Source organism: Hyposmocoma kahamanoa, unplaced genomic scaffold (assembly GCF_003589595.1).
Source record: "Hyposmocoma kahamanoa isolate Upper Pololo Valley unplaced genomic scaffold, ASM358959v1 99705, whole genome shotgun sequence".
NCBI lineage: Eukaryota > Metazoa > Arthropoda > Insecta > Lepidoptera > Cosmopterigidae > Hyposmocoma > Hyposmocoma kahamanoa.
In genome coordinates this window covers 84,833-101,421 of record NW_020656003.1, presented here as the reverse complement: position 1 = coordinate 101,421, position 16,589 = coordinate 84,833, and the positions used below count along the sequence as shown (strand labels likewise).

At 37.1% G+C, this 16,589-nt stretch overlaps 1 protein-coding gene across 5 annotated transcripts in view; it reads right to left on the bottom strand.

Moving 5' to 3' along the window:
• LOC113239250 (multidrug resistance protein homolog 49-like) overlaps positions 1-16,589 on the bottom strand; it is an 80,058-nt gene that overhangs the window by 31,939 nt on the left and 31,530 nt on the right. For 4 of the 5 annotated variants that reach the window (XM_026476170.1, XM_026476172.1, XM_026476171.1 and 1 more), the window contains 5 exons: positions 12,529-12,673; positions 12,156-12,256; positions 11,389-11,560; positions 2,555-2,679; positions 1,774-1,963 (listed from right to left, as the gene is read on the bottom strand). In XM_026476170.1, coding sequence (XP_026331955.1) covers positions 1,774-1,963; positions 2,555-2,679; positions 11,389-11,560; positions 12,156-12,256; positions 12,529-12,673 — 733 coding nt within the window. Of the gene's footprint in view, positions 1-1,773; positions 1,964-2,554; positions 2,680-11,388; positions 11,561-12,155; positions 12,257-12,528; positions 12,674-13,215; positions 13,471-16,589 lie in introns of those variants that run through there. The other variant, XM_026476174.1, reaches the window with a different exon arrangement.

Sequence of the window (16,589 nt, the reverse complement as noted above, 5' to 3'; positions counted from 1 at the left end):
CTAGTACACTAAAGTATACTAGTTCCAAATTCAAAATTGCATAATAGTTTAGTATACTAAACGCATTGACTTACAAATAAATGGACGACGGGTCTAATACAAAAACCACGAAAAAAATGTCCCAAGTCAACCTATTCGAAATTTAAATTGTAATGTGATCGCAGTATCGCGCTGTCAGTCGAACAAATGAAGACTAAAGCGGAGTTTGGCGCTCTGTATACGATTTTAGCGCCTTACAAGTGCGGACACTTTTTAGCGCGGACCCGACGTCCATATAATTGTAAGTCAATGACTAAACGTCTTTTCCGTAAGTCCTTTGGGTATCTGGACTTGCACAACCGGGGAAAATTTTTTCTTCGATGATAACACTATTTTTGTATTCTAGCCCTTTACGACAAACTTGCGAGGTGGCTCGAATTATGTGTCCGGGAGTATATTTGGCAAACAATCACCAATATGTAACTAGCATGTGTAACAAAGTATTTGCCTTGTTTGCCTATTCGACAAGTATATATTTGGAGGACTATATAGTCCTCTTTATTGATTTCGACAACAGCGACCCTTTGAGATTATTTCCTAGCGTCTTATATGAGTCGCCATACACCTACCGCATTTTGTCTTAAATATCCGATCACAAACAGAGCAATAAATTTGACCTGCAAAGTTGAAAGTATATGTATAGGAAGGCTTAGGTCTTCTTTACTTAATTGGCGTTTTCCGTTCAATGTTTCGATTCGCTTTTGTTCGAATGTTTCTACAACAAACACTAAACACGCGTTACTGTGCGCTGGTCTGTTTCTCAAAGCTCGGCACATCAAATGAGTCAAATAGACAAATACGCAAGTAAAGCGTCCACACTGAGTCATATTCATTATTTTAACTCTTTACGTGGATCCATGTGCATATTTTTCCAAGTACAATAAATACCCAATGCAAATAGGCATGTGTAGTGCCACCATTACCACGATATTATATATTTTTTGTGGTAATTTCACAAAAAATACTCCACTAGTTTTTATAATTATTAATCTCGTTTTATATAATAACAAACGCATAGCGAAATTCGTAGGGTCCGCTGACTCGATCTGTAGCTCAATTGGTAGAGCTCTTGCTCTCTTTGTATTAATTAATAAAAAGATCGAACGCAAGTAAATATTTCTTTGATCTGATTGGATTCGAACCTGAATGCTAAGCGAGAGCAACAGCTCTACCAACTCTACCCATTAAGCTACAGATTGAGTCAGCGGCTCTTACGAATTTCGCTAGGCATTTGTTAATTAATATATAAAACGATATTAATAATTATAAAAAACTAGCGAAGTATTTTCACCAAAAATAAGTTAATATCATGGTAGTAAAAAATCATATTACAATTTAAAAAGCGGTAACTCTTGTCAACCTCTGGTAACTGTAAAGAAACCTGGTTGAGTGAAGAAAAACTCATAGATTTCTCATAGGTGGCGGAAGGGCAAAAAGCCGTTAAAACCAAAAACAAATATCTGTAACAAACGCATATAGAATTCGTAAGGTCTGCTGATTCAATTTGTAGCTCAGTTGGCAGAGCGGTTGCTCTAGATTGACATTACAGGCGCTGGTTCGCGTCTTACAAGACCGAAGGAATTTTTCTTTGTGTTCGATTTTTGTACATTAATTACAATTAAAACATAGACTTTTATTAATATGTACATTGTTTCATCGCGTTTGTTCCTGTTTTATAATGTTAGTTCAGCATCGTAAATAAAAATTCTAAACTACTACAACTAGTGAACTTACAATCAACAAAACGGCAGGAGTGTAAATGGGGTTCTCCTCGTGCCTGCTGTCCAGAATAAGCCCGACACCATACCAAAACCCAAGCGCGTAGGTCGCGTAGATTAACAACCACATGACGCCGCTGCCTGCGCCCGAGTACATTCCTTTCCTTGTGCCTGTCTTATTGGCTGGTGCAAGTCGGAGCGTGTACCTGATCGTTGAAGAAATGAATAGAATACCGTTTGATGCAACCATGGTATGAATACAGCTATTACAAGTAACTAGTAGTATTACATGGACCCTGACAGGGTACAACAAATTATACTTAAATCTAGTATGTATTATAATAACTTGTAAAGTTAATTTCATGTTTGAATTAGGTACTAAATACAAATATAGGCTAATACATCGACATCATATTGTCAAAGTTAAACTAAAAGTGCATATCTTTCAGATGTGTTTTTTCTTTAGAGTTATACCTAGTCTTATTAAAATTAAAATTCGAAGTTCGATCGAGCGCAATCTATTAGCATAGCGTGTGCATAATTTAATCTTACGCACACACTAGGTACGTGCCAATATTATTCTCATCAGCTTTTTAACAAATTGCACTACGCTCTGTTAGGGTTTCCAATTGTATTCGAGCAGAGATATAGTTACAAAAATGGAATAAGATACATTAGCCCGACTAACAGTTCAATTTTGCAGATGTGACCTTATTACACCAAGAGTTCGACTGCTATTGTTACAATTCCCGGGGCCGGAAAGTTATTTCCCAGATGTTAAAAAGAATAACGCTCACCTGGCTATTTCCTTTTCCTCTCCGCCGAAAGCGGCAACTGTTCGTATGGACCCCAGCACTTCTTCAGCGACCACGCCCGCTACACTGTATGCTTTCAATTCTTGAGATGTCAACGACGATTGTACCTATAATGCAAATTTACAATTTATCTCACTGGAGTTGGTACCTACAAACTTGCTACGATCATATTCTTCGTTCAGAATGTATCTTCGAACATAAGTTTTAAGAAAAACTTTTGATTTACAAAATGCTATCGATCATTCGGGATATAAACACGGCTGTACGACTCGGAGAGAACGATGGTACAAGAAGTTGGGTTCAAGAAAAACATCGAGTGGGAACGACAAAACGAGAAAATTACATAAGATTCCGTTAATTGGGTAGGTAACTAGATTGTCAACAGTTAATGACATATTTGATCCACCGAATTTTGCTACCACCGATATCAGGATAATTTAACAGACGGCATATTTTAAAAATGGGAATAAAAAATGAAATAATCTATATAAACATTTACTAATATGACTAACTATTAAATCAAGCTTTAAAAAGTAACATTTATTTATAAATCGACCTGAACAACGCAAACAAATTTCATCTTTGACTATTAAGAATAATTAAAATCAGTTTTCACTTTGGCTGTTGAGTCTTTTTAACCGACTTCAAAAAAGGAGGAGGTTTTCAAATCGACTGTCTGTTTTTTTTTATATGTATGTTACGCGATAACTCCGGTATTTGTGAACCGATTTCCATGATTCTTTTTTGTTGGAAAGAGGGCACCTCCATAGTGGTCCTATTTCATTTTGAAGAAAATCATCCACCTCTAAGGGTGGCTGATCACGTATGAACAGTCATTTTTATAAATTTTCTTAAGGAGCAGTTATTTGAATGGTTGGTTTTGCTATTCTCCAATTCTCAGGCGTTTTTCTTTCTCAATATACTTTCGAGTAGTGAGAACCGATTTTTATGATCTCCAGTGTCAAGTCCTGTATAATGGCGAACTAGGGGATATTTCAATAAAACTTGGCAAATAGATGTAATTCCACGCACTTTTGAGGTCGGTTTTTTTAGTACTCTGTACTGAGATTATTTCAATCAAACAAAGTATTTCCGTATCCCTTTTAAAAAAAAATACAAAAGCAACCAATTTTTTGGAACATGCGCGATAAATATCTTCTCATTACTTTCTGTACTTGACGAGGTAATTCATTTAACTTCAAAATCCTTCTGTCCGTTTTTTCTTCGCATACCTTTGTCTATCCTTTTCTTTAAGCCTTTCATATATAATTAAATAAAAATAATAATACCTAAATAAAATAAATGTTTATTTCAGTAATACAACTTTACATTAACAGTGGATGGTACCTCCTATAAAGCTTATCAAGCTTGTGTTAGGAGGCACCGTTCTTCCGTAGCTATAAATGCACATTTAACATTTTTACCTTATACTTAATTTAGTGTTTTTTACATTTCCAAACAACGTCAAAACAATTTTTTAACAATTTTCAACAGTGTTTTTAAAGAAAGTGTTCTAGTAGACCTTTGGTTTCCTCATACGTTTTCGTCTGTAGCCATTTTCATATAAGTTTACTCTATAACTTTTGGCGTATATTTCTAATTCCTTATTAATTAAACAAATTATATTAATTATATTATATTAATTATACAAATGGCCCGATCGCTTGTTGAATTGTCGTTTTGCAAATGTTGTATTTACTTTAGGTATTTGTACCACAATATCTTTCCTTCTCCTCTTCGAAACATTTAGATCATATTTTAGAGACCTATGTTGTCTGAGTACACTTTGAGTAATGTAGAGTTTCCTTACAAGGGCTAAATTTGATAGCTGATACAATCTGATAGTGGAAAATAGTTTTTTTTTAAATTCATTATTTTAAGTAAATTGCGTTGCGTACGTACCAACTCAAGAAAACGAGTTTTAGCAGCTCCACCCCATACTGGAATACAATAAATCAATACAGATTGAACCAAACTCACGTATATTTCCTTAAGTATATTCCTAGACGACGATAATTGGATCGCTTTTTATCTTTGCTTTTCTAGCACGTTCCTTCATCTTCTTGATTTCCAATTTTTGTTTTCTGTTTTGATTTTCCTTGTTTATTTACAGCGGGAAGCAAGTAGTAATATAAAATTGTAAAAATCAATAATATTAACTAAATATTTATGTGTAAATATGCATAAAATTTTTGCTTTTTAATGAAAATATGGTTTAGATGGCAGTTTTTCTGAATTCGGTGGCATAAAATCTACCGAATCCAAGGCCACGGAATTCAGTATATATATGTGATATTATTGTAAACGACAGTAGTTGTAAAGCCAATAAATTATTATTATATTTTATTCGTTACAACACATATTATAAAAAAATATTACAACCGTACATCCATAAAATTTATTTATTTTGTTTATATATAATTATTTATTGTACAGGAAAACACAAATCACATTTGGTAAAACGGAAAACACAAACAAAAGGTACTGCTTATTTCCATAAGAAATTTCTTCCTGCAGACCAAAATACAGGACACAATAATTACGACAACGGGTTTAACTGCACAACAAAATAAAATATAATTATGTAATAAAATAATAATAAAAAAACAGCAAAAATATTAAATTACTACAGACTATATAAATACTTAGATAAATACATATTTAATATTATAATATGTATAAAATGGATGGAATAGAGGATAAATAGTGCTCCTTGACTCTCATTTTAAAGATAGTTAAGGATTTACTGTCATGTACAGTAATGGGAAGTGCGTTTCAAAGTCTGACCGCATGAACAGTAAAGGAGTGAGAATAAAAACCGGAATTGAATGATGGAAAAGATAATAGGGACCTAACGAGAGAGCGACAAGGCTTATCGTAGGACCTGAGAAAGCTGAAACGCTCTTTCAGATACCTAGGAGACAAAGGATTATGTAGAATGTTGTAAAGAAGAGAGATGATGTGCAAATTCCTGCGGAGACGAATGGGAAGCCACTTGAGCTGATTGCGATAGTGTGAGATTCGATCATATTTACGAAGGCCAAAGATGAACCTTATACATAGATTTTGCAACCGTTCAAGCTTATTTAGCATTCTCTAGTAACATCTAAATAGCAGGAATCTGCATAGTCTAAGAACGGTAATATAAAAGATTGAGCTAAACAGATCTTGGTTTTTAAAGGCATAAAGTTTTGGAGGCGCTTATGCGAGTGCAAGAAGAAATGGGTTTTTCGACTGATTTCATTAATATGTGAAGTCCAAGTTAAATTACAATCCACAAACAGACCCAGATTAGTAGCAGTAGAAGTATAGGCAATAGGCGTTGAATTATACTGTATAATTGGGACAGAATCAATGTCCAAAGTGCTACGTATATGCTCACTTCCCACAATCATGGCCTGCGACTTTTTGGGATTAACCAACAAGCCAAAAGACTCAGCCCAATAAGCAATGTCTCTTAAATCAGCGTTAACCGCTTCAACGGCTGCAACGACATCGGAAGTTTTAAAACTACAGTAGAGCTGCAAATCGTCAGCAGAGAGATGGAAGTTTGAGGACAACACAGAAGTGACAGAGTTAATGAAAATAGATAACAGAAGAGGTGAGGGGAAAGAACACCACCTGAGGGACACCCGCAGCTAATTCACGCCAATCAGAGGGGCCTCATCAGAGGGAACACAATGCAAGCGATCTTTGAGATAGGAATCGAAACACGCTAAAGCCGAAGGAGAAACATTGAAAGAGTGACGAGATGTACGCAATACATCATGGTCAATAGAGTTGAAGGCACAGCTGAAGTCCAGGAGTATAAGCAAAGTGAGAAGATGATTGTCCATTGCGAGGCGAATATCATATGTTACCTTCAACAGCGCAGTCACAGTGCTATGGCCAGAACGAAAAATGTAATTTTTGAAATGTGTAATTTTTGAAATCGGCAACAAATCACCCACCTGTTCTCTCCAGCCGCAGGGGCGTGATGGACGAATAATACGAACGAATTGCGAGTCTTCCAAAATGCTTCACTTGTAATGTGTAGCGTGATTAGTAGAGCTAGCGGGAATTCGGTGGTAGCACCGAATTTCCGCGTAAGCGTGGGACACGCAGCAATCTTGGTATTGTGATAAAACTTTTGTCCAGTTTATTGTGAAATTCACATTATAAGTACTGTCATCTAATTTATTATACGTGAACTAAAGCTTAATAATGATATACAGTTTCAATTTTGAGAAAAATGACACTTTGTGTTGGATTCTGCATTCGGGACACGCCACCGCTGTCAGCTTTTAGGCATTTCGGATTTTTTTCCATTAGGTCCGAAAGGTTTATTGAGAAGATTTTGTGCTCTCCAGTTAGCTTTCGGCTTATACTATTTTTTTGTAGATTTGTGTTTTGATAAATAAGTGGAGTTTAGTGCATGGATACAGAAGATTGCGGTTTTGGAGAAATGCCCAGATACATTGCCATGGGGCAGTTTCAAGTTTGTTTCTTTTTTTAAGTAATTATATAGTTTAAAGAAGTTCCTTTAACTTGAGATACCATGTTACTTCAAAGGAATTAATTCTTATAATGGACACCTACGATCGGCATTATGAAAATACAGGGGATGCTTATTTTTTAACATTTAGTTGATTCGATTCCTAGATGAGGCAAGCACTTATTTAAAAAAATAAAATGTCTCGAGGGAGCAAAATATCCTATCTGCAATACCGCACAGCCGTAGCCGTGGTCGTTTGTGGAGGAGGATGTTTGCCTGGAGATTTAGTGAGTAGAGCTCCTTGTGAAAGAGTTCGTTCAGGGAAGTACTGCCACCTTACCTATTTCTGCCGCCAAACAGTAACGTGAGCATTACTGCGTTCCAGTTTAGAAGGGAAAGGGTGCTTGTGAAATTACAGGCACATGGGATTTGTCAACTTATGTCTCAGGGTGACGGGCGCAGTGGCAGTGCCCCTCAGATCTTTGCAATTTAAAGCTCTGAGTGGCACTGTAACTGTTATGAACCGGCGTGTTGATTACCATCATTCACTTAATGTTATAAAAAAAAAGATTGCTTGTCCCATCTGCATCTTCTCAACATGGATATGGGTATGAAACCCCGGACTCTTTAGTTACTACAGTTCTTTTCCTTCTTGATTCTGAAAACTACAGTATTCTATATACCGAATTCCTCACTCGTTCTTCACCAAATTACTGCCGGACTCCTTTTGTTGTTAACGCGGATCCCTCCTGCGTAGTGTATAAGAACAGTCTGTTTCGGCAAGGAAAGCAACCGAGGAAAGTAAAAGCCAGCAAAGCTTGTCACATGCAGTGGCTTGCTGATACACACCAGCTTGGGGAAGTTTTACGGTGAGGCATGCAAGCTGATTGGTGTATCTTTCCGAGTGGAAGTACCTCTGAGGTCTTTAGACACCACATGTTGACAAGCAAGCAGGACGTATTATAGTGCTGGGCCGCACACTTTAATACTTTGCTCAATGTAGATCGTTCAGCTGGACTCCAATACATCAGCTTGATGAATCAACTCTCTGTAGTTATCGAGCTGGACGAGCTCTAACGCGTGATGGAGTGGATGCCATCGGACAGCAGCGAAGTAAACGGGCGGTGGGCATCGACCTTATACCGGGGGAGCTGCTAAAGTATGGTTTACGGTCTACCGTGAGGGTGGCGCTGCACACGATGATCTGGGAACTTTTTTTGCCAGAGTTCTCCTAAGCCGGAAAGGTTTATATGAAAAGATACTGCTTGAAACCCAGTTTGGCTTCCGACCTGACCGGGGCACTCGTGAAGCTATCTTTTCCACTGCAGGAAAATAGAAGAGAACAGGGTTGTCATTTGTATCTCTGCTTTATTGACTTGGAGAAAGCATTCGATAGCATTCGACAGTGTGTTCCATGAAGCCCTTTGGATGGTGCTTAGTGCGAAGTAGTTGGGGCGAGGTGAATTTATTGGGCTTCTGAGACTCCTACATGATGATGCAGCAGTAAATGGTGAACAATGAATTTCTTTCGCGTTACCTGTGGGGTAAAACAAGGATGTGTTCTAGCACCAACGTTGTTCGCCTTATACTTTGCCGTGGTAGTCAAGGAAGTACTGCACACTGTTTCTAAGGGACTTCGCATCGGTTCCGCAAAGATGGCATCTTTTCAATCTGGCTAGGCGCTTAAGGCGCGCACTAAAGTATTGTATGTATTGATCACAGGTAACATGTATGCTGACGAATTATGGTTTTGGTAGAATCCTCGAGGGGCCTGCAACGGCTTATGTCTGTTTTTCATGCTGTCCATCCATCAAGTTTCGAATCCATACTTGGTCAGGAAACATTGGTCATTAAGCTTGGAGAGGATCGGTTGAGACAGGTGGATAATTTTCATGGGAACATCAAAACATCCAAGAGTGACCTTGATGCAGAGATTAAGAATAGGATCGGTGGTGCAGCTGCATTTGGCAAACTGTGTTTCAAGGTCTTCTTTTCACATGACTTGAAGTTGGCCACCAAAATATATTTATACATGGCTATTGTGCTGCCAAAAGTTTTATATTCCTCCGAGATAGGGTGTTTGTATTGCCACCATATTATCATTTTAGACCGTTTCCGTTAAATGCCTCCGCTTCAGAAGGTCCGATCGAGTGCGTAAAACCGAAGTCCTGCTACAAGCCAATATCAATTGCATTGAAGCTTAGCTTCGGTGATGCGGTCACGTATCGCGTATGGCGGAGGACAGACTGACGAAGTGAATTTTCTACTCTAAATTTGAGAAGGGTAGGCGGATCTTCAACATCTTTATACCTGAGAAGGTGACCAGCAAACTTGAGCAGTCAACTCCTAAGGTGTAAAGAAGTTTAGAAGCGATATATACTAAAAGACGCAACTTGGAACGGCCTCAATGGGAAGATTTGGCACTGCGTCAGGAATGGCGGGGTATGGTGAAGACGCAAGTCCACGAGTTCGAAGAATGGCATAAAGCTCAACTCTACTCGAAACTTGATGAAATAAAGGAATATTAACTATAAGTATATCTAACAGTGTGGGAGTCCCAGTAGACGTACTGCCTCTGTTCACTATCATTATCAACCGATATACTTTTTACTGTCAAACAACGGGTCTCCTTTAAGACGCTAACAAGCTTCGATGACCTTGCGTCGATGATCTTGAGCGATAACGCCCTACTATAACTTCTCCAATAAGGTGGCGTCATACGCCCCGATGCGGTAAGAGTGTGGTAGTTGGACCTTCCGATTGATTTAACATAATATTGATTGCCGCTAACAGATGGCGTTGTACTTAAAATACACACATGCTATCAAACCAAAAAATATCAAAGCATATAAGAACTGGACATGTTATGCAAACAAGAAACAACCCACACCTCGAGTGAAATTGAGTTATGTATTTAGGTAGAACACCAGACGTGTCCTTTATCCGCTCACAAAAGATCCTGGCAACATACCAAGCCAAAACGGAGAAAATAAAAGTCCTTCAGGGTGCCAACCCTAAATAAGTAACTTTTTAATAGCTAAAAAGAACCTTGCTGCCAAACTTATAATGTCTTTTTTAAAATATGCTAAACGGATCCATGTCACATGTAATGAAGTACTGTAGATCTTTGGCGTTTTCATTACGAAAACTAGAACATGATTCTCGTTAACTAAATAAAAAGATACATAATGTTTTCTATTTATTGCTATATAATATCATAGTTTCCCTATATCGTTCTCACTGCTAAATTACATCGTTTGTCTCAAATAGAGATGCACCGAGTACAAGTTTAACCGAGTAACCGAGTACTGAATATTACTCGGTTTAACATTTTCCGAGCCGAGTACTCGGCCGAGTTACTCGGTTCATTACAACCGGAACTCGATGATTCTAAAAGCCCCCGTTGCTCTAGAATTAGGCCGATATGTCAATGAAAGTTTGACGCGAGAGCAGAGTCCTCTCATCCAATGGTGGGCAGAGAATAAAACAAAATATCCAAAACTGGCACAGTTAGCACGAGTGTTTTTATGTGCACCTGCAAGCACTGTGTATAGCGAGCAGTTATTTGCCGAAGCGGGTAATGTGTATGAAGAAAAAAGGAACAGACTATTACCTGAACGCGCAGAAAGCCTTGCCTAAGCCTAAATTTTCCTACATCATAACATCTTTTTTTGCCTTTGTCAAATTTTAAATATTAATAATGTAAACTTTCTTTTTACATTTTTTTTGATTTCAACGAATTGGTGCATTATATTTACTTATTTGCGTATTTTTTGTGTATGATATTTTTTCACACTGTTAAGTGCCTGTCCATAATTTGCAAGCAAATATTTAGCTCGTACTCTCTAGTAGGCGAAAGTTACTTTTTACTCCTAAATTTGTTATTTGTCTTTTATTTAAAACAAATAAAGTGTCAGGATCAAGATAAGTACCATTTAAATAACCACACCAAATTTGGTAGTAAGCAAGTTTGGTTTGCCCGAGAAAAATATGTCAAAAAATAACCACCAGAGTCTCACTGTAATCCAGTTTTTGTATTTCCTATGACAATAAGCAATATTCTAGGAACTTCAAGCTACACTTCAAGATACGTGTTACAGGATGTACTATTTTCAAAGTTCCACGTGCGATGTTATCGCCTAAAAACTTAAACAAAAACACCATATTTAGCGACTTTGGGCACCTCATCGCCTTAAGTAAAGGGATTTTAGCCAAAGCCCGCAATGGTAACTAAACATGGAACTTCAGTAGGGAACTACACTAATTTCGAAGAATTAATATAATATGAACTTCTCTGGATGCTTGCCTTGTTGTATCATTATAAGTATAATTAAATAACTACCTTAGCGACGATTGCAGTAGTAATGATGATAATCGGAGCACAAGCCAGGATGACGAGAGTCAACTCCCACCCGTACCAGAAAGAGATGAGCACGGCAGTAACAAAGGACATTACCAAATATACAAACATTGGTACTTTCTCTGCGATCCCCTCTCTGATCTTTTCTACATCGCTGCAACAAACATTTCATTATCAAATTATATTTTTATTTTATAAGGTCGTAATTTTTACTAACCGAAATTCTTTTAAGAGCATGTGAAATATGTACATGGAATAGTTGATATTTTTGGGAGATTTCAGGGTCCCTGTAATTAAAGTTATTTAGTTTTGGTAGTTATTTGGTTTGGTTTGTGCAGAACCAAGACTGTAACTGTAACCGTTGCCTCATTGATTTTGCCATAAGAAACCAAACCGCCGTTATATAACCGTTAAAATTATCGATGATAATTTGGTTAGCTTTGGCCAAACTACGCCCAAACCTAACCTAATTATCATCGATCAGACGACACTCACTGCAGAATGAGAATATATAAAATATATTAAAAGTATTATACAACAGAACATCACCACACACAGTCATGAATCATGTGTATACAATGCGTCTGTGCTATTTGCACTTCGTCGGTCCTATTGAAACCGTCTTACACTGCATCTTTCAGCTCATGTACCTACTCCATTCGAGAATCAAAAACTCAAACCTCAAAAACAAAACTCAAAAAAGTTTCATGTATATATTTCAAAATATATACATGAAACTAAAAACTTACTCTGAAACTTTGGTAGCGAAATTCATTGATGTATTCAGGTCATACCAGGAAATATCTTGACGTAAAACGGCCCGTAAAAATTTTTCTTTTAACCTTTCGATCTGTAAACAGGGAAAAACAGTAATTAGTCGGGATAGTGAAATCAGTCAAGACGCTATTTATCACAAAGTTGATCTCCTGAATATAAATTTATCTCAGAAATAAGAAAGCCTTATTTACTCTGGAAAATGATGTGTACATAATATCGTGATAAATAATTTACTAATGAATTAGAACCTCCTCTTCTCCTTCCTTGACCTCCATCATTTAAAATTGTGGCGTTTTAAATGATGGAGGTCAAAATCATTGCCAAGTATGTAATTCCTTCCGTTACCTGCTTGAGTGCGATGTAGTTGAATATGTCAACACTGATAGCTGCCGCGATGAATTGCGCCACTGAGAAGATTACGGTTCCGATGGCGAACGCTTGCGAGTCTTCAATTAACGCCAATCTGTTCGCTTCCTTGGATGCGTTTGTTCTGAAGTTAACAAGTTTTCACAAAGTGTACTGATAAATTTTCGTGACAGTTTTGCTACATTTTCGATAGATGCCCTCACCACATTATTCTTAAGAACAAATGTGCACGCCAAGATTCTGAAACCCGCTTGCCAATTAACATTATTACGTGTAATTTATCACAACTAGCACACAAGCTCTAATAATAAGCCGTATAATAGCCAGTTACAAGTTCTTAATAACGGCATAGGCTGCATTAACAATTTCTATAGTAGATATATAAGCGGCTACATCGCCGCTGTATTTTCGAGATTCGCCACAATCTTCGTCTTGAACACATTCATCCTTAGGCCAACTCTCAAAGAAGCATCATATAGATGTTCCAGCATCCTTTGGAGATCATCGAAACTTGCAAATAGCACGAGATCGTCCGCTAATCTTAGGTGAGACAAATGGTGTTACACCATTAATATTAATGCCGCGGTTATCCCATTTAAAGGTTTTTACGACATCTTCAAGTCCTCGCCGGATTGGAACTGGATTGGTTAAATCGTGAACTTGTACCTGCAGAGTGACTGAACGGTAGAGCTCCCGGGGCACATCCACGCAGCGGGAATCGATGTGACAGCGATGAAGAGCGTAGAACACGGCCCAATGTTTGATACTGTCAAAGGCCTTCTCATAATCGACGAAGGCCATGACAAGGGGCCGGTTAAATTCGAGACATTTCCCCATCAGCTGATTAACCTTGTGGTTATGGTTGATGGTTGAGAAGCCGCTCCGAAAGCCAGCCTGCTCAATAGGCTACGCTTCGTCAAGTTCACTGGTAAGCCAGATGGCCAAAATCTTTGTAAATAGTTTATAAATCTGAGAGAACAAGGTAATCGGCCGATAATTGCTAAGTTTTGCAATGTCGCCTTTTTGTGTATGATGGTGACGATGGCATTCTTCCATTGTTCTAGTGTTCGAGCTTCATGAAGAACTTTGTTGAAAAGTTTCACAAGTACTTTTACCACAGGATTTCCTCCTGCTTTGAGTAGTTGTACTGAAATACCATCATTTCATCATCATCAGATGATGGTGTTGATAAGGCACTGAGTACTAATTTAGAGTTATTAATTTTTCTTCAAATAACCTGAAGAAAATTCATGTTACTAAGAAAAGGTTTCACATACTGAAGAATGAGCCAGTCTTATTGAAACTGCCTCCGTGGCCGAGCGGTTACCATGCCGGACTGCCACGCAGAGGTCCCAGGTTCGATTCCCGGGCCGGGAGAAATAGTTGTATGGCCTACAATTATTTCTCTCGTGAGTTTGGGTGTAATTTGTGGTTGTCTATGTGTGTGTCCATGGCACCCGCGACACAGGGTTTCCCTAGTGCGGGGCTATGTTGAGTGTGTGCGTTATTTATTTATTTATTATTTATTAACAATTTCGTAATGTACACGTTTAATTTGAATATTATGACGGGTAGCTTTTAACACCAGATGATCGAATCAATGTCAGTAATGTCATTCCCAAACGACACTGATTGATCTGTAGTTGTCTTTAAAAATCCTCCAACTCCATCCGGGGCACCCGCGATTATTGCTAGTGTGACCATGGCAAGGGTGCCCAGGAGTTGAATAATTATTACATAGAACTGCAGATCAAAGTATCATTTGGGAGCAACATTACTGATATTGATTCGTTTATCTGGCATTGAAACCTGCCATTGATAATATTAAAATTAAACCTGTAGAAAATTACGAAATTGTAGAAAAAAACTGGCCTTTTCCTGGTAACATGAATTTTCTTCAGGTTGTAAATAAATTTTATAGAATGTCAAGATGTTTCACCTCTATGATATTCAATTGTTTTTTGTGAACTTACTCCACTAGTTAGTTATAATTGTACCAAGTGTCATTTCTTCAGGTTATTTGGAAAAAAGTAACAACTCTAAATTAGCATTCTGTGCCTTATTTTGCATCAAGCCTCGATGTCACGATAAACCCACCGCATGTCCTCATGGTAAACATTTGAGTTTCTACAATTTATCTTCAGAAAACATTCCTGGAAGATAGCGTAGTGTATCGTAGTTATTCAACTGCCAATGAAAACAACAATGAACTAAATTTTCGTGTTTGACATTCTCAACAAAATCATTTAATCAATGATATCACCGTTAATGTAAGTAAAATACAAATTTAAAAGATCGCTAAGGCACAAATAGATCCAAAAGCAATTAAGTAATTTTTGGTTATCTGAAAAATTATGAATAACACTACCTTTGTAAACATTAATACAAAAATCGAACACTCAGAAAAAGTTCCTTCGATCCGGTCGGATTCGAACCGACGTCTTCTTGCATGCCGTGCCAGACGCTATACCAACTAAGCCACGGAACGAACCAACGGACCCAACGAATTTTTCTATGTGTATGCAAGAAGACATCTTTCGAATCCGACCGGATCGAAGGAATTTCTTCTGAGTGTTCGATCTTTGTATTAATGATTACAACAAACTAGTTGAGTAATTTCACAAAAAATAATTGAGTATCAATTCAATAAAAATTTATAACACTATCTTTCTTAAGTTTATTGGGACAAATAAACCACAATACTTTAAAACAGTTTTCGAGAGTGAACGTTATATTCAAAAATATCATAACAATTCAAAATTTGGTGGCGTTCTTAAGTTAAGGTGGTAACACAAACGCCACCAAAACCACCAAATTTGAGACACGTAAGGTGAAATCTCAAAAAATAAATTACGGGAAAAAAAAGTAAAAGCTTAAAAATCAACCCGAGACGATTAAATTGTGATAAAATAATGACAAAATTAGTCTCTTAATTTGGTTTCAGAATACGACCTTAGGATAAAACAAAACTTGAGCCCAAATGAGCCAGGAAAGCTGAATATTTATTGTCCAACGTGCCACCAAAGGGCATATAATTACTTTTTTGACGGGAAATGGAACACAGTGCCCATGTTTTTCGCTGCCAGGTCCTAATACACGACTGAGGCTTGCGCGGGGCAAGAACGTAATGGTTTTTAGTTAAACTACTTACCAGTTGCAACCAGTTGAATTTTTGCCACCAAAACTACAATTTTGCTTGATCAAGTACCCGGTCTCCCACATACTGGTAATTGCAATACTCTCAATGATTTTAGTTAGTGCTTCTAATAGTGAATAACATACATGGAATTATTTTTCTTAAAAGCGTACACATTTTTCCAGAACGACTATTTTATACAATGAAACAGAAAGTGGACATACCAGCAAAATTGAAAATCGGGACATTAATCTTTTTTATTAATTACTATAGTACAATGAATTTTCTGAAATTCTTGCCCTAAACCTAAACTCATTTTACGTCTAATTAAACTATAAAAAATAAATCATTAATATTTCTACACTTTACACCTGGTTTCTCAGCCTGGACTCGCAAAATTTACGCATGAGATATTCACCCATAAATTAATTTGTCAAAACCATGTCAAAACACAGGTCTGGCAACGTATCCCACGAACGCAGCAGAAATTTTCAACGTTGCAATTTTACTAAATAATCAAGAACGCAAACAATAATTTCATTTTTGTTTTGAATCTGTGTGTTTAAGGTTCTAGTGCAACCATAATTTTTTTTTTATTCTTACCTAATGGTAAAAAATTTGACTTTTTTTAAATATTTTGTTTTGATTTCAACGAATTGGTGCATTATATTTACTTCTTTGCGTATTTTTTGTGTATGATATTTTTCACACTGTTAAGTGCTTGTCCATAATTTGCAAGCAATATTTAGCTCGTACTTTAGTAGACGAAAGTTACTTTTTACTCCTAAATTTGTTATTTGTCTTTTATTTAAAACAAATAAAGTGTCAGGATCAAGATAAGTACCATTTAAATAACCACACCAAATTTGGTAGTAAGCAAGTTTGGTTTGCCCAAGAAAAATAT